Below are 19,842 nucleotides of genomic sequence, written 5' to 3'. Positions count from 1 at the left end.
CACAAGCCTGGTGGCCATCTTAGGACAGCTAATCATGGTCTTCTCCACTTGTGGACAACCAGAGATGGATTTTTTTATTTTGAAAACTGCAAGATCGTGTTTCAGTGAGATTAACATTTTTATTTTGAAAACTGTGGGGTTATATTATAGTGTGGATGAACAGAAAATGTGACCTTTATTTTGAAAACTATGGGGTTGTATTTTAGTGTGGACGGACAGAAACTGAGACTTTTATTTTGAAAACTATGGGGTTATATTATAGTGTGGATGAACAGAAAATGTGACCTTTACTCTGAAAACTATGGGGTTGTATTTTTGTGTGGATGGACAGAAAGTGAGACCTTTATTGTGAAAACTGTGGGGTTGTATTTTAATATAGACAGACAGAACATTTAACATTTATTTTGAAAACTATGGGGTGGTATTTGACTGTGAATGGGAAGGAACTAAGACTTTTATTTTGAAAAACTGTAGGGTTGTGTTTATGTGTGGATAAACAAAAACTGAGGTCTTTTATTTTGAAAACTTTGAGAGAAACTTCTAAATGCTGTTTAACTTTGAAAGAACGACTAAAACTTTGAGCATTTTAGTTGATTGGTCGATGAAGACTCCTCCTCATCTGTTGCTTGGTGAGGTTTTGGTGGGACAGTCCTCTCTCTGATCAGCTGAGCAGGTTTTCTGTGCTTGTTCTTGGTTTGTGTTTGAGCTTTGTCTGCTGTGGTTTAACGTGAAGCAGATTATTCAGATTATTATTCTCTCACCATATGTTTTAATTCAATTCAATTCAATTCAATTTTATTTGTATAGCGCCAAATCATAACATACATTATCTCAAGGCACTGTACATAGACAACATCAAAGAGAGCAGAGACCCCCAACAGTTCACACAATGAGCAAGCACTAGGCATCAGTGGAGAGAAAAAACTCCCTCTTAACAGGAAGAAATCTCTGACAGAACCAGGCTCAGAGATGTGCGGTCATCTGCCTCGACCGGTTGGGGTGAAAGGAAAAATGGGGGATAGTGGAGAGGTGGGGGACAGAAAATTGGGGGAGAGAAAGGACAAGAGGGAGATGAGGGAGAGACAGAAGAGAGAGAGGGAGACCAGCAGCAGATACACAACAACTGTATCAGGTTACAAGTTTATACAGTTACTGATATCGACTTTTTAATTTACAAAAATTAGTCACAGATTCACACAGCGTCTCTTTGTAGCTTCTTAACTCAAAATATTAAAATCTTCAAAACACATTTTTAATGTTTTTTTCTTTTATATAAAACACCTAATTTTTATCATGCCACACACAAATATGTTGTGTATGTAGTTGTAAATAATTATATATCAAAATATATACACATTTTAAAAATATGTGTTCAATATATAGCTCAACATAAACGGTATCATTTTTGTTATAAGCAAAGAAGAGAAGTGAACAAACGGGTTTGTCGTTGTTGTGAAGTGTCGCCACCTTGTGGACATTTAGTTCACTTCCCTTTATACTCACTGAAGAGAACAGTGATCACAAGAGCTGAAATTTACTTATTATTCATGTTTGGGTGTTTGGGTCTTTATTTTAAATCATTAAAACACTTTCTGTCATTGTTCAGCTTCTGAAATGTGAATATTTTCTACTTCCTGTCATTTTTCAGCTTCTTAAAAGAATAAAATTAAGAATTCAACATTTTCTGAAGCAAACAATGAATACATTTGTGGGCCAAATAATTGACAGATAAATTAAATTGACTTAAATGTATTGAATGTATTCACCGGAGAGAATTTGTGATGTTTTTTTTTTATTATTTAAAATTAAGAATCAGGAAAACAAACATTAAAGGGACAGTTTGGTGTTTTTTTGGAGTGTGTTTGTATAAAGTACTGAGAGAAAAAACAGAGAAACACCCAGTCCACAGTAAAATTGTTTCTCTGTGTGTGTGTTAAACTATATCAGCCCAATGAATAAATAAACACGTATGATTGTAGTGAATGAGGTCGACTGTGGAAAACAAACAAACATTGAATTGTGAAATCAAACTGGAAATCTTTAACTGAATAATACATTAAACATTATTGTTGTCTTTTCCTTAGTTCTTCGTGTGTCATTTACGAATTTAACCAGATTTGAAAATGAATGTGTCATGAAACATAAAATAAAAATATATATATGCAGTACAGTACATAATACTTTTACTTTTTTGAAAACAGCATTAGATCTGTTTCATCGGCACTAGTTTATAAATATATACATATATGTATAGTATATAAAATCGTGTTTTATAAAATAACGTTAAACAAATCGTGTTTTATAAATTATGTATATATTATTTTTATAAAACACGATTTTAAAAAAACTTGACTTGACTTCTTTTTCACGATTTCTTTCACCAGGGTTTCACGCAATTCTTACCGAACACAGATAAATATTAGTATGCTCAGTATATAACATGTTCACACTTTATTATTTCCAGGATTGTCTCCTGCAGTCACGTGTCCACATGTCTCCGTGTCTCTGTCAGATTTCCGACAGTCCCTGAAGGCACCGCACGCTCAGCATCCTCTCGCCGTCGTCGTTACCGGACAGAAGAACGACCGACCGGCACCGTGAGCCACAGACGCGGGGATTCACTGTAAGTCACCGTCGCTTCTTTACGTGTTTATTTTAAACGTTTAATTCCAGATTAAGTGAAGAAGAGGAAGCGGATCTTCAGCTCCGCACGGCGGCAGCAACGCGGCGGCGGCGGCTTAGTTTCCGGGTTTGTCGTCTTTGTGCACACGGCACCGCGCTGGTGCAGAGCGCAGACCCAACGTGCTACTGTTTACCTCTGCCGTGTGTGTGTACGCGGTCAGAGTGTTCGCTCATGCTGCGGAAAACACCACTTTTAACGTGTTAGCGGCGTGGTTTGTCCGCCAGACTCGGTCCGTCGGGCCTGTTCCGCGGTGGCCCGGCATTTGTCGGTGTCCACTTCCCCGAGAAATGTCACCGCACAACCGCAGCTAGCTGGGAAGCTAACACCGCTAATTCACAGTTAGTACGTGAAGATGTGAATCTAGTCGTGCTAACAGCGTTAGCAGCTAACAGTGGACCGTTGAAGATGAGCTCTGTGAGCCACCTTCCATAACCAGACTCCGTTAAGGAAACGTTCAATTTATCATCTCCCTCTGCACCACAGCGCGAATATTTAAAATGAATGCATTAAATAAATACTTTTTTTTTAGACTCAGTCTGCACTGTAAATCAATAGAGCGAACAATCGACTAGTAGTTGTTTCCACCCACCTAATCTTTTTTGTTTCTATAGCGTGAACTCACACTGTACATCCTCTCACTCTCTGTACATACAGTAGTGAGACAGAAACCTTGACAACAGGGGTTTCAAACTCATTTAACAGTCGGTTATGTATATACAACGACAATGTTATTTATACAAGCAGCAGCAGAGACTGTTGTGTGTGAGTGAGTGTAAGTTCCTCCAGCAGCCTAACTAAGATATGCTCTAACTACAAGGTTTACCCAAAAGGACGGCTTTAAGTCTAGATTTAAATAGAGAGAGGCTCCGCCTCCTAAAGTGACATGTGTACCACGGGCTTTACAGACTCTGGGATTCACAAGTAAGCCTGTATTTGGGACTGGACTGATCTGTCTCTGGGGTGATAAGGTAAAAGAAAACAAGTTCTTTAAGGAATGATGCGGCCAGATCGATAAAACAATAGTGATCACGTGGCACAGATCAGGGTGCACCCTGAGTAAATTGCAGCTGGAATAATACACAACTTTCTAAATGGACAACCTGCGGTGTGTGGGTTACACCTTCAGGCTTTACAAAAGCATTTGTATGTATGTTTTAACACAGAAAATAAGTGGGTGTTATTTGTAATCTGTATCCGGATTTCAGCATAATCCGTGAAACTGTTCTCCGCCTTGCTGGCCAGCTGTCCTGTAATTGTATTTTCATTAGTGTTAATCCCTTTGTGTGTGTGTCTGGGTGTGTGTGTGTGTGTGTGTGTGTGTGTGTGTGTGTGTGTGTGTGTAGGTAAAGTCCAGCTGTAGCTGTGGATGATAAGTGTGTTTACACACCTGCTGAGAGTATTTTTACATCTGCTCCAAACTTATAAAACACTCTTCTCTGAACTTGTGGACAAAGCAAGCGTTTGAGAACATTATCATTTTCAGGTTTAACAAACGCTGATCAACATTTTTACACATTTTATGAACCAAATAACTAATTGATTAATGGAGAAAATATTCGTTAGTTGCAGCCCTAGTATTTTATTTTGTAGGAATACCTACTGAATTGAAAGGTAAAATAAAAACATGTATTTGAATTTGTAGGAATAACTACTAAATTGATGCATAACATAAAATGTGTTTTCTTTTGTAGGAATAACTCAAATTAAGGATAACATAAAACATGTATTTTATTTTGTAGGAATAACTACTAAAATGAAAAGGAACATAACGTAAAAATGAGAATTTTATTAACAGTGGGTTCCATTTGTAGTCTGGACTTGGCATTTCAGAGGGTCAGGGAAGTCAGATTCCGATGTAAATGGACATGACACAATCTGATCTACGCAACATTTTCAGGTGACATCACTTCCTGTTTGTCCCGTGGACCGTGGCCGTGATGGCACGTGACGAGAAGAGCCGAGGCGCGGTGGCCGTGGTCCTCCTCATAGTGAGTATGTTGGGCTGCGGTTCTTCGTCTGAATCGGACCGCGGCACGTCCACCCCCGAGGTGACCCGCTTGGTGTCGGCCGTGGTCGACCCACAGAGGGCGGAGCAGAGCCAGAGACGACACCTGGAGGCGCTGTTCAACAGGTGAGTGGACACATGCTGAATTTCCGAGCTCACAGGGCTTAACTCGGAGTTAGGAGTTTTAATTTTAATTAATTTTGTATAACGTTTCACCAAACCTGGCAGGTATGGAGAAAACGGCAGCATCTCTCTGGACGGGTTAAAGCGTCTGCTGCAGAGCGTGGGGCTGGATCGCATCAGGACTGTGATGGTGCAGCATCACGAGCAGCTGGACCACCACCACGGCCACCATCTCCACGACAACAACTCACACGACCACAAACTCGTCCACAGTGAAGCCTTGCAACCGGAAAAATTCCAGAAGAATCAAGACGATCGAGGCGGCACGCGGGGTAAGAAACAGGAGAACCCAGAAAACCAGCAGAACCTATACCTCAAGAAGACCACGGCGGTGCAGGAGGTCGGCACCGCGGCGGTGTACAGCGCTCAGCTGTTGGCGAAACAAGGGGGCCCAGGACAGCACAGTGCTGCCGGAGACCAAACAACCAGAGCTGCTGTTACCAGGGCGACGGTGACTGAGGCTGCTGCAGTCAGCAGAGGAGACGACCACGATCACAGCCAAGACCCTGACCATGATCATGTGAATGGCAGCATAGCAAGTGCAGAGGTACGACTGTAACCATGGTTTACAGTTGCTACATTCCACTTTCTTGAAGAAAGATTTGTCTGTATGAGGAACTGACGCGTTGTCAGATCTGACTGAGCTGTGAGACAGACTTTTCCAACAGGAAACTGAAATTTGTAAACTACTCGCTCTCCCTCACCAATGTCCACATATAAAATCAGTGACTTAGCTCACAGCGACACAGGAGCTGCTGGTCTGCTGCCTCGTGTGGTCACATGTGGCGCATTTCCACCGGCTCTACTCGCCTCACCACGCCACAGCACGGTTTAAGTAGCGTTTCCACTAGCATAGTACCTGGTACCATGTACTAAAAATAGTACAATGCCGAACTGTAGATAAGTTAAAACTACTTAACAATCCTAAAAACTTGGGTTAATCTCCAACAACTACAGGAGTCTGGTGTAAAGCCACTAGTCACTCTTGTGTGTGTGTGTGTGTGTGTGTGTGTGTGTGTGTGTGTGTGTGTGTGTGTGTGTGCCATGTATAAAACAAAGTCACCGCAGTTTCATGCACCCGTGCAGTGATGACTCCGCCCACGTCAAGTAGATACTTTTTATTGTAGTGGAGATGCAACCTGATCGTGCTGAGGTGAGTCAAATAGAGCTGGTGGAAATACGCCATTAGTGATGAGGCAGCAGTGGATCACCAACTCCTGTGTGCTGTGATGTTAAAATCACTGATTTTCTCTATGGACTTTGGTGCGGCAGAGTGAGTGGTTAACAAACTTCAGTTTCCTGTTGGAAGGTCTGTCTTACAGTGAGATAAAGACGTAAACATGTGACGTAGATATCACAGACTTTATTCGCTGTGGGAGTCTGTGTCTGGTTCTCAGCAGCAGGGGCCACCGTCACTCAGATTCGGTGTCTTTACCTCATTCTAATCAACAAGTGTATCAAACTGGAGTTGACTAGTTTTACTATGAATTCAGAATCAGAACATAGCTGTTTTTCCTGCAGTGCCTGAACGCCTACAGACTCCTTTCATCACATGGGATGTCTCAGGAAGTGGGCATGGCCCTAGGAGACTTCAGCTACCTTTGCCCCGCCCTCCTCAACCAGATTGATGCTGGGGCGTGCATCGTACACGCACACACGCTGAAAGGTTTGATGAAAAACAAAATGATTATTTTGTTTTGATTTTTGCTCTGGTCAAACAAGAAATAAGCAATTTTCATAAAGTTCTGTTTATGCATGACAGTTGTTTCCCTCCTTTCTTCGCCAGACGGCAAACATCACAAACACGCTCATGGTCACCATGGTGACCACAACCACTCGGACCATGACCACAGCGAGCGCACAGCTGTGGAAAAGAACATCGCAACAGGTAACGTTGTTATTCTGTGTAGAATTTTAGACCAAGTTTCTGAGTGTGTGTGTGTGTGTTACAGCGTGGATCGGTGGCTTCATCTCCATCACCATCATTAGTCTGCTCTCGCTCCTCGGCGTCGTCCTCATCCCGCTCATGAACAGAGTTTTCTTCAAGTTCCTCCTCAGCTTCCTGGTGGCGCTGGCAGTCGGTACGCTGAGTGGCGACGCCTTCCTTCATCTCATCCCACACGTGAGTAGACACGGGGGCGGGGTGGGGCTTACTGCGGAGTGCATTCCTCCTGTTGAGCAGTTAAATAACGGCGTGTTTGTGTTTCTGCTGCTTCAGTCTCAGGGAGGACACCATCATCACCACAACGAGGACTTTGAGACAAACTTGGAGGAGCATCATCTCCATGGCGAGGAGGACGGAGACCTGGATGCCGTGTGGAAGGGCGTGACGGCTCTGGGTGGAGTCTACTTCATGTTTCTCATCGAACACTTTCTGACGTTGGGAAAAATGTATAAGGACAAGAAACAGAAGGTCAGAGCTTTAGGGAGCTTTTTTTCTGTCCAACAGTGAGAGAAAGACATCTTTATCTCACTGTGAGACAAGAAACTGAAGTTGTAAACCACACCGTGATCTCTTGTCACGCAGGTCCAGAAGAAGTGGGAAAACAACGCTGTGGAGAAGCAGACGACACTGGGTGAGAACGACCTGAAGTCAGCTGATGGTGAGATGTTTGTGAAAAAATTTCCACAAACTAAAATTATTCACTTTTAAAGATTTTCTGGAACAAAGAAAGTTGAAAATATCCACATTTAAGAAGCTGAAAAATGACAGAAACTGGATTTAAGTTGACAATGAATGGATTAGTAATAGATTCATTGTCTCTTCTGGTTTTATTTTACTTTCATGGCATTTTTCCAGACGTGGAGACAAATGGCGCCGGGACATTTGGCGACCACCCCAGCACTCTGCACGACGGCAGCGTGGCGGAGGAAGAGCAGGTGATGCTGGCGCCTCCGGTTGCCGTGGTCTCGTCACCGGGTTACGGCCGGGCATCGGGAAGTGCTGCCACCGCCGTCACCTACACGGACGAGGACTGTGAAAACAAGTGCCACTCCCACTTCCATGACACGGTGGGCCAGGCCGACAGCATGCACCACCACCACCACGACTACCACCACATCCTGCACCATCATCACTCACAGAACCACCACCCGCACAGCCATGCCCACTCCTACTCGGAGCAGCACTTCCAGCAGGCGGGCGTGGCCGCGCTCGCCTGGATGGTCATCATGGGAGACGGACTGCACAACTTCAGCGACGGCCTGGCTATCGGTGAGTCTGCGTTACCACAGAGACGAGAAGTTTTTTGATACAATCGAACAATAGAAAAAAAAAAACGGTCTTCTATGTAAACTCTGACCCAGGTGTACATAGAATATAGGATAGCGGTGAAACCGCGACTCCTTTTGGCAGACGGACAAAGAAGCAGAAACTGTTTAAACTGACACCACTGTGTAAAAATACATTAATTTATTACTGCTAGTGCTGTCAAACGATTAAAATATTTAATCGCATTAATGTCATAGTTAACTCGCAATTAATCGCACATTTTTGTCTTTTCTAAATGTCCATTGATTTCTTTTTGTCCCATTATTTTTGATTTTGTTTTTGAAATTTTTATTTAGAAAGGCAGATTTCCATCACATACAATAAATACAATTGTAGTCATTCAAGGTCACAGGAAAGAATGGATGCAGAAAATCCTGATGATTTTGTCCATATTGCCCTTCTGGAATTTACTTTTACGGACCACTACTTATCTAGTTGAGAACGATAAACAAACAAAACAAAACTGGGGAGCGCACCATCTCAAACGAACAAAACATCACATAAAAAAAAAGGTCAGTTTCACACAAAGCACAAATACAGTCAAATGAAATCAGATCTGATTGGTTTCACGTACTCAGTCCATTTGGACCACATCTTATAAAATTTGTCTTTTTCAACTTTGAGGGAAAAGGAGATCTTCTCCATAACATAAATCCCATAGACAATTTCAATCCAATCATCAATGGTGGGTGGTTCTACTTTTAACCATTTCCTCGTAACGGATTTCTTACTGGCTGCTACAGTATAGGCAGCAGTTTTTTGTCTCCTTTGTTCCATGTTTCCAACAACAGATCGCCCAAATACACAGTTTCACATTTAAACCGAATGTTTACATTAAATACATTTATATGTTTGTGGATATCTTCCCAGTAAGGTCTTATTGCCTGACGGTCCCACAAAATATGAAAATGATTGGCTCCATTCGACCCACAAAGTCTCGAACAAGCGTCCCCATTGCCCTGATGTCTTCTCTGAATAGGTGTAATAAGAAATCTTGCGGTGTTTTTCCAGCAGAACTCCCGCCACGTGTTTGACCCGGTCGACACCCATTCTAGCTGGCATATTTTCTCCCTATGTGTGATCGTTAGATTTACTTCTTTTTCCTATTTCTTTTTTATGTATTCTGTGTTCTCTTGTTTAGATAATTGTATGGCATTGTATAACTTGGAGATAATTTTGTTGCCTGATCTGGGTTTAGTTAATGATAAAAATACCTCCATGAGCCCTGACTCACCTTTAACTAAGACCTTTTTAAGATTTTTGTTAAAATAGTGTCTACACTACATCTAGTGTAGATATCTAAAGAAATCATCCCTTCCCAGTCCATGATCTTCAAAACTCCGAAATGTCCCTTTATGGACAAATGAATAATAGGTAGTTAAACCTTTTGAGATCCATATCTTAAATCTGGCATCAATTCTATTTGGTGCAAAGTCTGAATCATAGGCCACCACCTCATCATTTTAGATGCTTCCCCTAATCTACAATTGTTTATTATTGTTTTACTATTTCCTGCCAGGGTTCCCAGTCTTCTGGGATTTCCTGTCCTACTTGTAATCTGTTATCACATAGTAGGGCTGTTATTGGGATTCCCTTTATCACTGTGCCTTCCATTTCCTTCCATGCTGCAGTGTATGTTGGTGAACACAGGCAGATTAAAGGCCTCATTTGGGCTGCAAGGTAGTATTCCTGTAAGCAAGGAAGGTTGTGATAAACTTATCAATAAATCGTCAGTAAATAGGGCCAGTTTTTGCTCCCCTGAAGTCATTATTACCCCCAGTATATCTGATCTTTGCCTAATCAATTGACTCATGGGTTCTATAAACAAGGCAAAGAGGAGTGGCGACGCACAACACCCTTGTCTTGTTCCTCTTTCCAAAATGAATGAATGGGTTAGATCTCCATTGATTTTAATTCTAGCTGTTGGTTTGTTGTATAGTGCTGCAAATGTACAGTATCAATTATAGTTGTATGGAAGCCACATTTTGAAAGTACTTTATATAAAAATGAATGCTTTCTCTGCATCCAAACTCAATATCAGTGTCCAATCTTTTTTGTGTGACTTGTCTCATAAGGTGCAGTGTTCTTCTGATGTTATCTTGGGTCTGCCTTTGTCTGACAAAGCCAGTCTGGTCCTTATGTATTAATACTGGTAACATCAGTTCTATTCTTTTAGACAATATGGATGTGAATAATTTATAATCATTATTCAGAAGACTGACAGGACGATAATTCCCACATTCTAATTTATCTTTCCCCTCCTTAGGTATGACTGAAATCGTTGCCTCCTTTCATGAGGGGGGGATGTTTTTGTTTTTCAAAACCCAATTGAACGTTTTTAATAATGTTGGAATTAGTTGATCTTGCATTGTTTTGTACCATTCTGTGGGAAAACCATCTGTCCCAGGAGACTTCCCCCCTTTCATCCTCCTGATTGCTAATTTAATTTCTTCTTTTGTTATTTTAGATATTTACTTTTCATTTTGATCATCAGTGATCTTCGGGAGATTTATCTGAGCCAGAAAGGTATCGATCTGGTTGTCGTTGCTTGCCTGTGGTTGGGAATACAATGTTTTATAGTATTTTCCGAAGCACTGCTTGATTTTCTCCGGACTAGTTTCTATGTCATTTTAGTTTTTTTTACTTATTTTTCTCCTCATATGAGCAGATGGCTATTATTTTACCTCTAATCACCACTTTTAATGCATCCCAGAGGATAGGTGGAGTCACTTCATCCTTATCGTTATTCTCCAAATACAACTGAATTTCACCTTTCAACTTATCTTTAATATTATTCAGTCTCCATAGAGTGGACTTCTTATTATTATTCAGATGGAGTGACATATAAACGGGACCATGATCCAAAATGGTACTGGTCTTATTTCACAGTTATCCACCATAAAAATATCTCCTTTAAGCATGAAAAAGTAATCGATTCGCGAGTAGAAGTTGTGAGCGTGTGAGTAATGGGAATAGTCTCGGCTTGTCGGGTTTAACTCTCTCCACACGTCCACAATCCCCACTTCACGCAAATCTGCCTTTGTTATCTTTGAGTTCTGATATGTGTTCGTAGTTTACAGCACTAGATATCATAATCGCCACCCCTCTCCATGGGAAAAAAGAAAACATGTTTAAATCCTGATTTATTCAATTTAGCATGTTCAGAGTCATTGAGGTGTGACTCCTGTAAGAAAGCCACTTGAATTTTATCTTTCTTTAATTTTGATAAGATCTTCCCTCTCTTAACTGGATTGAGTACTCTATTTATATTAAATTATGCTATTTTTAAAGACCTGTTTTGCATCTATGTGATTCCCCCCGTCATCTCACTCAAAAACTTGGTGCGATTCCCCCTCCTGCAAGAACCGGCAGGGAATGAACAACTAACATCTTGATAAACATCCCACCAAACACAATTTGTCCGTGTGACTCCCTATATAGGGGTCTGTTAACCTCACCCTGTTGAGCCTCCTCAGTTTGGAGGAAGAGGCCCTTACCTGCGATAGTCGCATATAGGAAAAAAGGGAGAGGGAGAAAACGGAAAACAAAAAATCCAAGGGCCCCGAAAGAACCAGTCCATTAGGATCTTCACCACTAATTACAGCCATAGTACAGGTCCAAGTATAAGAAAAGAAAAAAAATATAATGTATATACATACATAATAAATACAAATATATATCTATTTATACATACATACATAATACATACATACATACACATTTCACAGTTGATTCCGCCGTCCTCGAGCTGTGGGTTAAATCCTTTATGTCCCAGAGGGGGCCGGTGATGGTCTTCTGAAGGCTTGAAGCTTGTCCTTGTAGCTAGAATCCCGCCCGGTTGTGCCCTTCATCGCTCGTCTGTCCAATCTCCTCCAGGACAGCCGTTGCACCTGCTCAATAAGCGTCTCCGGAGGTCTGGTGGAGCTTTCTCGCTATGCGGCCATCTTGACGGTGGCCGCATAGGGGACGTATTTCACCGACGTGCAAACACACGTCGGTGAAATACGTCCCCTGACTAAATACGGCGACCGCTGGTCGCAGTCTGATGCGAAGTGGTGCGAACACACGTTTGCTGACTTTGTCCGGCACAAACTGCCGCTGGCTATCAGCGGTGACACAGAGAGTGCAGCACCGGTGATCGCCAGCTCGCCGGAGCACCGGAGCTGGTCAGTGGTGGTGAGGTCTCCGGAGCACAGTCTCCGGTCTGATACAGCAACATACAGTTTATTCAGCGCGCCGCTGGCGATCAGCCAATTTTAACTGATTTACAGTTCGGCAGTGTTCGGCTCGATCCTTATGTAGGACGTCTATTCTTGTGACGGCACTCTCGCTGTTTTCTGCGCACGCTGCCATGTTGATATTGTCAGAGAGCTAGTGGAGGGAGGGGGAGACGAATAGAGCTGTAAAGCGCTGTAAAGAGGACAAATCAGAAACCCCCTGGAAGAAGTGGGTGTGTGTTTGCCTGTGTCTCATTTGCATATAAAGGGACCATGCACGAAAACCGAGCATTCTGAAAGGGGCGGGTTTAGCAGGGTTATTGAACTACTATGATTCTTCATCCTTATGGTATTTTGACCAAAGCATGTCACTGACATGTTCATTAGGACACCAGGGAACTATTTTAATGGGGGAAATAGGGTATAATATGTCCCCTTTAAGCCTCAACTTGTGCACGCCCACAGGGAAAATAAAAAGGCCATTCTAGTCGAGCACGAAAACTGTCAAAAATGCCAAAAGCAAGGGAAACGAGCGTGCAGAGATGTTCTCCGCAGCGGAGCAAACCCTCCTCATGGAGGTATATGAGGATTACAGCCACATAATCCCAAAGAAGGGCAATACCGTGGCAATCAATAAAGCGAGGGATGTGGCGTGGCAGAATATTGCCGACAGGCTGAATGCGTAAGTGACAAAGAAAATGAAGTATTTCAGCATCATCATGTTATATAAATCCTCCATCAAAGGCACAAAATATATGTAGACAATAATCTACCAATTGATTTCTTGATGGTTTTTGTTATGTGGACCTATTAATGCAACCAAATCCCTAAAATTAAAAGGAAAATCCCCAAAGAACAAAGACAGCCCTAATAAGTAACATTCATATGAACATAATTAAAATAGCATTATTGATTCACTGCAATTTATGTGAAATTCTCCATATTTGATCATTTGGCAGCCCTAGTAGTAATGTTAGTAAGTGATATTTATCAACTCAATGTTATGCAAATCGATGGGATAGCTTTGATTTATTTCCTGCATGGCCAATTGTATAGAATTGATATCATTTTAATTTAAGCCTGTCATTTTTACATGCTGTATTTAGTCCCAGATGCTGTATGTTGAATTGTTGTGTTTTCATTTTATTTTATGTAAAGCACTTTGAATCACCTTGTGCTAAAATGTACTATATAAAGTTGCCTTGCCTACATTTTTGATAATAATAGGCTACATTTAATCAAAGTATTTTACATGACTCATCACATTTATCATACAATTGATGGTAGATTATTACAAGAAGAAATGCAATGTTGGTTATCATTCTATAGCAAATAATCATATGACAGATCTATTGATTGTAAAAAAAAATTTTTTATTCATTTAGAATCATTTTAGCAAATCAAGCAATTCAATGGAAACAAGGACCCCTATTACAGTGAGGGAATGCAGTTGACAGCAAATCAATCATCTAATTGTGGTTTGGTGTACATATTCAATCTTTTATTTTCAGTGTCTTAGTTTAATTTTGTATTTATTTGTGTCTCATTTTTTATTATGTTTATTTTGGTGATAATGTTCTTTCATATACTTATAAAATATATAATTATTAGTATAAATAATTTCTTGAATACATTTTATTATATATTTTATGTTTTACATATTATTTTATCATTCCATGACAGTTGTGTGTCTCTGTTTCTGTCTATTGGACATTCTTTGATCATAGATGGTGCTAAGCTTCACTTTTAGCCTGCTACAGACCAGGTTTGCCTGGCAGCATAAGTTACCATGGTTACTTGGCTGGCATTCACATTAGCCACCTTGGATGAATAGGGTTGAGGCTCAGATTGATGGAACGGAAACCTGAGCCACAGTTATGGCTTAGCCATAGTTGAGGCTTAGCCATAGTTTCCATGGTTACTGAGTTGGGGCTAATCTCAGCCTCTTTGATGCAACCGAACTCTCACTCATATTAGCCAGACTTGGCCATTTAAGCTTGGCGTTGCCTTTAGCCTGCTCGACGGAATACCCCCCAGTTTTCGGCAACGGTGACAACAGATATCAGGCGAGCTGTAATACCGGCATGGCCACATGGTGGCGACCTACACGTTGGTGTCTGATTTCTTTGTATGTATGTTTCTGTTTTTCAACTGTGTGAGTGACGCGGTGGTATTGTGGTGCAGGGGCGGCGTTCACAGAGGGTCTGTCCAGCGGCCTCAGCACGTCCGTGGCCGTCTTCTGTCACGAGCTGCCTCATGAGTTAGGTAAGACCTCTGACCCTTTAACTCTCACACCCGTCCCCTCCCACGCTAATATTATTCAGATGTTGTTGAGTTTTAGCTCTTGACGACTTGAACTTTTGAATTTTCCCAGGTGACTTTGCAGTGCTGCTTAAGGCCGGCATGACGGTGCGTCAGGCCATCCTGTACAATGTGCTGTCGGCCATGATGGCATTCCTGGGCATGATCACCGGTATCCTGATTGGACACTACGCCGCAAACATCTCCATGTGGATATTTGCACTCACAGCTGGTCTCTTCATGTACGTGGCTCTGGTGGACATGGTGAGTGACGTCTGCACCTGAACCTGAACTCACCACTGAACGCTCGCCACTGATTGCTCGCCACTGAACACTCGCCACACACCACTGAATACTCGCCACTGAACGCACGCCACGCACCACTGAACGCTCGCCACTGAACGCCAACCACTGAACACTTTTAACAGAATTTTATTTTAGAACAGACAGTACAGCTCAACATAATGTACCTATTGACAATATATCTGCATATAATGTGTAGATGTTTAAATTTAACAGTAGTTAATCAGGGTTTTATTAATTTTAACTATTGTATATAATGTGAAACTGTTGAAAGGACAAAAAAAATATGTAAAGCATACATATATAGCATATATCATTCAAGTTGTTAGATTTTTGCAACTCCTGGGCGTCTCTAGCCTCTCATTAGGCCATTGAGCCAGGTATTCTTGACAGACAGGCCACTGGGCCAATCAGTCGTCGTGTCATCTCACCGTTGCGCGGTGTCTACAGCTGAGCACTGTTAGACGGCCATTATTTATTTTGTTTTGTGGCGTCTGTGTCTTGCCTTGGTAACTATGGTTCTTCTTCAACGCGCAGCAGTCCAGCCTTTCCAAACCTATTGATGATAGTGGATTGTTTGTCAATGCTCCACACTGTCAGGATCCACTGGCAGACTTGACCATAAGTTGCTCTTTGCATGCGGGCCATTTTAGTGAAAGATTTCTCCCCACTTGTCATCCAAGCCTCCCACTGAACATGGAGCGAACGAATGTACGATTTACACTGATGTCGAGTGGCTGCAAATACTTTGTTGTGCAATTGGTCTAGTGTGACAGTTGTCAGTTTTTTCACGGCATGAAGTTTGTGAAACCGGGAAAATCCATAAATTAGCCGTGTCATTGTTTAAGCCGCAAGTTTCAAGTTTTTTTTTATTATTAAAAAAACCCACGTTCAAACCATTGAATAGATTCTAACATGAGTTAAAAATTAATTCAATGATTAATTGGTTCAGCTCTTGCTGGTGAACGTCTCCAACGTCTGATTCTACTTGAGTTTGTCGTGTTTGAGAGAAGCAGCTGTCAGGACCAGATGATGCATGCACGCGCGCACACACATAGAGACACGCACACAGACGCACACAGGCACACTCACACACACTCACACACAGACGCACAGAGGCACACACAGACACTCACACATAGACAGGCACACTCACACACAGACGCACAGAGGCACACACAGACACTCACACATAGAGACACACATGCAGAAACGCACACACGTCTGTGTGGTAAACACAGTGAAGTCTCTGAGTGTGACACTAACCTCTTGTGGCCGTGTTCCTGCACTGCACTCTGTAAAGCTCACATTTGTGGAGGAAGAACATGAAGTCACTTCCTGTGTTTTTGTCGGTGTTGCTGGCTGCTCATGTTTTATTTTGTAGGAATAAATAATGAAATGAAAGATGACATAAAAACTTATTTTGTAGGAATAACTACTAAAATGAAAGATAACAAACTTTTATTTGGTAGGAATAAATACTAAAATGAGAGATAACATAAAAAAACTGTATTTTATTTATTTCGTTTTAAAATATTTGAACCTAAATTGTTTGGACAGGAAGACATTTTTACGCAACAGGAAGTCGAAATTTTGGAGGCTAAACTGTCTTCACATTCTTCGCCATGAAACAGGAAGTTCTGTGTAACTGTGACCAACCATGAAAATTACATTTTTATTAATTTCCCTTTCAAATGTATCACAGAAAATCAATGTCTCGTTAGTTTCAGAACTGTCGAGGCTCACTGATTTCTACAACTTCTACGTGTTTCAGAAAAAATGTAATATGAAAAAAATAGTGTGTTAGTGCCACATTAAAGTGGCTGAAGTGAAAAATTAAATGACATGAATTCTCGGAATTACTATACTTTGACTTTTTTTCAGAATTTCGACTTCTTGACTTTAATCTCAAAATTCACACTTTTTTTCTCATTACGATTTTCTGATTTTACAGTAATCTCAGAATTCAGACTTTTCCTCAGAATCCAGACTTCTTGACTTTAATCTCACAATTCTGGCTTTTTCTCTCAGAATTCCGAATTACTGGCTTTAATTTAAGAATTTCGACTTTCTGGCTTTAATCTCAGAGTTCCGACTATTTCCTCAGAATGTTGACTTTAATCTCAGAATTCTGATTTTGAATATAATCTCAGAATTCGGACTTTCTGACAAATCTTGGAATTCCGAGTTCTTTTCCCTCAAAATTCTGACTTTGAATTTAATCTCAGAATTCCGACTTGTCTCCCAGGGCCCTAATCCTCTGTGGTCTTTGTGTTTCCAGGTTCCAGAGATGTTACATAACGATGCTGGCGACCACGGCTTCAGTCACTGTGGCTTCTTCCTGCTGCAGAATGCCGGCATCCTGCTGGGCTTCTGCATCATGCTGCTCATCGCCATCTTTGAGCACAAAATCCAGCTGGACCTGGGATACTGAGGGGGAGGGGCAGGGGGCGGAGTTTGGCGCTTTGTGTGAGTGTCGGGTTGCGTTTTTCTTTAGGTCACTTGTTTTTTTCCCAAACGTGAAGTTAAGTCGTGGTAGGCGTGTGAAAAGAATGAAGGATTACCCAATTATGTTCAGCTTCGTGTACGACAGATTCTGAAACCCGATCCATGCTCCTGTCACTCATCAAATGGTGCGTTTTCCTTGATCGTAAATAAATGATATAAAAATCACAGCTTTTAGGTCAGGCCTCAGAATCCTAGAAATTCAGTTTCTAATATTTTATTTTCCAGATTTATGTCAAAGCTAAAAGTATCCGTACTTGTCTCTCATACTCTGTTTAGGATTATATCTCAAGTGATGTAATTCTCATACATTTCAAAAAGATTGCATCAATCCCTTCAGTTTTTAAAATTCTACCTTGATCAAAGACGTTTACAAGACGCGATATTGCTAGGATTTAGTAACGTGGATTAATACGCGGTGACATTCACACACACACGTGAAGCAACTGTGAAACACATGGGAAATGTTAGTGAAAGTTAATTATTATGAGTTTTATTAACACTTTTTGTTACAGATAGATTTTTATAAAGTTAGTTTGGACAATGCACAACATCTGATGCCTGGAGACACAAGGAAAGATTTTAGGCACTTAATCATAGTCTACCATTTCTACATCACATGATCACGTCTTTATCTCACTGTGAGACAGACTTTTCCAACAGGAAACTGAAGTTTGTAAACCACTCACTCTCCCACACCAAAGTCTCACACACATCACACACACAGGAGTTGTTGATCCACTGTTGCCTCCATCACTAAGTTCTAACGTCTTCTTTTGTCAATTCGGCATTTTTAGAATCATACATTCAGATTGACTTCAGTGACACAAAGTGACCACACGAGGCAGCAGAGGACCAGCAGCTCCTGTGTCCCTGTGAGCTAAGATCACTGATTTTCCCTGGTGAGGGAGAGTTAGTGGTAAGATATTGTAGACTGACATAGATTTTACGTCTTTTCCTTTGTTTCTGTGTCAGGATCTCATAAAAACCCCCACAGAATTTGCAAACTATTCCTTTAAAGCTCCGCAAGTATTTCTTTTTTCGGCACCTCAGCGCTAACTAACGCTTTGTCAACAGTTTCATGTCACGTTTAGGTCAAAGTTCATGCGGACATGGACCTCTTTCTGTATGTTACATGTACATTATTATCATACATGTTTGGGGTTTTGTGTGTGGGTGGGGAAAAAAGTGTTAATCAAATCACGTCAAGACTCTGCGCTAAATATTTTATTAATTGTCATTTGTCTCATTGTGTCTGTCGCTGCGTCGGAATCTTGTTTCGAATTTCCACCTCAAGTGGCTTTTACGAAATTCACGCAAAATTTTTAAATCATTTAAAACCTTGTGAATTTAGCCTCCGCTAATGTTACCGATGTGAACACGACGTACACTTGTGTGCCTAATGCTAAGGTGGAATATTGTGAAGTGCGTACATTTATCTTGATGTAAATGTAACTGGATCTTTGTGTTAATTTGCGTTACTCAAGTAAACTAATGCTAAGCTAACTACCTTCATAGTAAACAAAATGCGATTGTAATGCATGTTTTCCGATGTTTCCACGTAGTTTCACTTCCTTGCTCACTTCCTGCCCGACCCTCTTCTTCCTAACACATCAATAACTGTACCTTTAAAGAATCGCAGTTCCCGTTAGCTTTAGCTACGTGAACATTTTTTATTAAGACGCTTTTTATTAAGCGTCTTTATTCCACTCGATGCTAGCATCCATCTATTCTTTTGTTCGTAGTCTTGTTGCCTAAACCGTGTGTCTGATGCTAAGCTAACTACCTACCGGCATTGCCTCGGATGTTCCAGCGCTCGAGACATTAACTTTTGCGTAAGAACTTTGAATGACAGACTTGTCGCAGAGTGAACAGCCGATCAGTAAAAATGGAGGAAAATCACTGGCAGCTTTAAACGTGTTGCGTGATTCATCGCTGTGAGTTGAAACTGTTGTCATGGAAACATTTACACTTTAAACAGCAAAAAAAGGTCAAATTTGTTTTATTTTTGGTTTTTAATCACAAACTTGTTACATGTTTATCAGGGAAAAAAGAGAAAATATTGCGATAAATGTTTCGTCATGCTGTTGTTTTTTACAGAAACAAATTCTTAAGAAAAATGTCAACGCAAATGTGTTTTTTTTTTCAAGTTATTGATTTTATTTTGAAAAACTTTCAAGTGTTTGTTTCTCTGAGTGTTTGTCGTTGGTCTTTTGTCGTCTATCGTCCATCCTTCACTACATTCCTGAATACATGAACTCCATGAAAATAAAGCTGCTGCTCTTTTTCTCTCCACTAACACTTGACGTTAATTTTTCGTATGACTATTTTATTATGAAATAACTAATAAGTTAAAGCTAACATAAATATACAA

General features: G+C 41.0%; 1 protein-coding gene across 5 annotated transcripts; it reads left to right on the top strand.

Annotated features, from left to right (window-relative positions):
* The first annotated feature begins 2,504 nt into the window (after positions 1–2,504).
* Positions 2,505–19,767, top strand: slc39a6 (solute carrier family 39 member 6). 5 transcript variants are annotated; one of them, XR_006360461.1, is made up of 13 exons: positions 2,505–2,623; positions 4,581–4,814; positions 4,917–5,418; positions 6,393–6,537; positions 6,658–6,759; positions 6,824–6,993; positions 7,090–7,284; positions 7,399–7,474; positions 7,672–8,085; positions 14,544–14,624; positions 14,734–14,924; positions 17,245–18,878; positions 18,971–19,767. XR_006360461.1 is itself a non-coding variant. In XM_044026538.1 (12 exons), exons 2-12 carry the CDS (start codon positions 4,621–4,623, stop codon positions 17,395–17,397), a joined length of 2,223 nt encoding a protein of 740 aa, XP_043882473.1. In that variant the 5' UTR covers positions 2,505–2,623; positions 4,581–4,620; the 3' UTR covers positions 17,398–19,767. The 5 variants fall into 5 exon arrangements, 4 of the variants coding, with proteins under 4 accessions (XP_043882473.1, XP_043882492.1, XP_043882482.1 ...); XM_044026538.1 differs by having other exon boundaries at positions 17,245–19,767; XM_044026557.1 differs by lacking the exon at positions 2,505–2,623 and adding an exon at positions 2,776–3,021 and having other exon boundaries at positions 17,245–19,767.
* The last annotated feature ends 75 nt before the right edge of the window (positions 19,768–19,842 follow it).

Source organism: Solea senegalensis, linkage group LG1 (genome assembly GCF_019176455.1).
Source record: "Solea senegalensis isolate Sse05_10M linkage group LG1, IFAPA_SoseM_1, whole genome shotgun sequence".
Lineage (NCBI taxonomy): Eukaryota > Metazoa > Chordata > Actinopteri > Pleuronectiformes > Soleidae > Solea > Solea senegalensis.
Note: the sequence above shows the minus strand (reverse complement) of the source record. Positions and strands in the feature narration are given on the sequence as shown.

Coding starts and splice junctions, on each gene's coding strand:
- slc39a6 (XM_044026538.1), top strand. CDS start 4,621: ATGGCACGTGACGAGAAGAGCCGAGGCGCGGTGGCCGTGGTCCTCCTC. Junction 6,994..7,089: donor TCCTTCATCTCATCCCACAC/GTGAGTAGACAC, acceptor CTGCTGCTTCAG/TCTCAGGGAGGACACCATCA. Junction 7,475..7,671: donor CGACCTGAAGTCAGCTGATG/GTGAGATGTTTG, acceptor GCATTTTTCCAG/ACGTGGAGACAAATGGCGCC.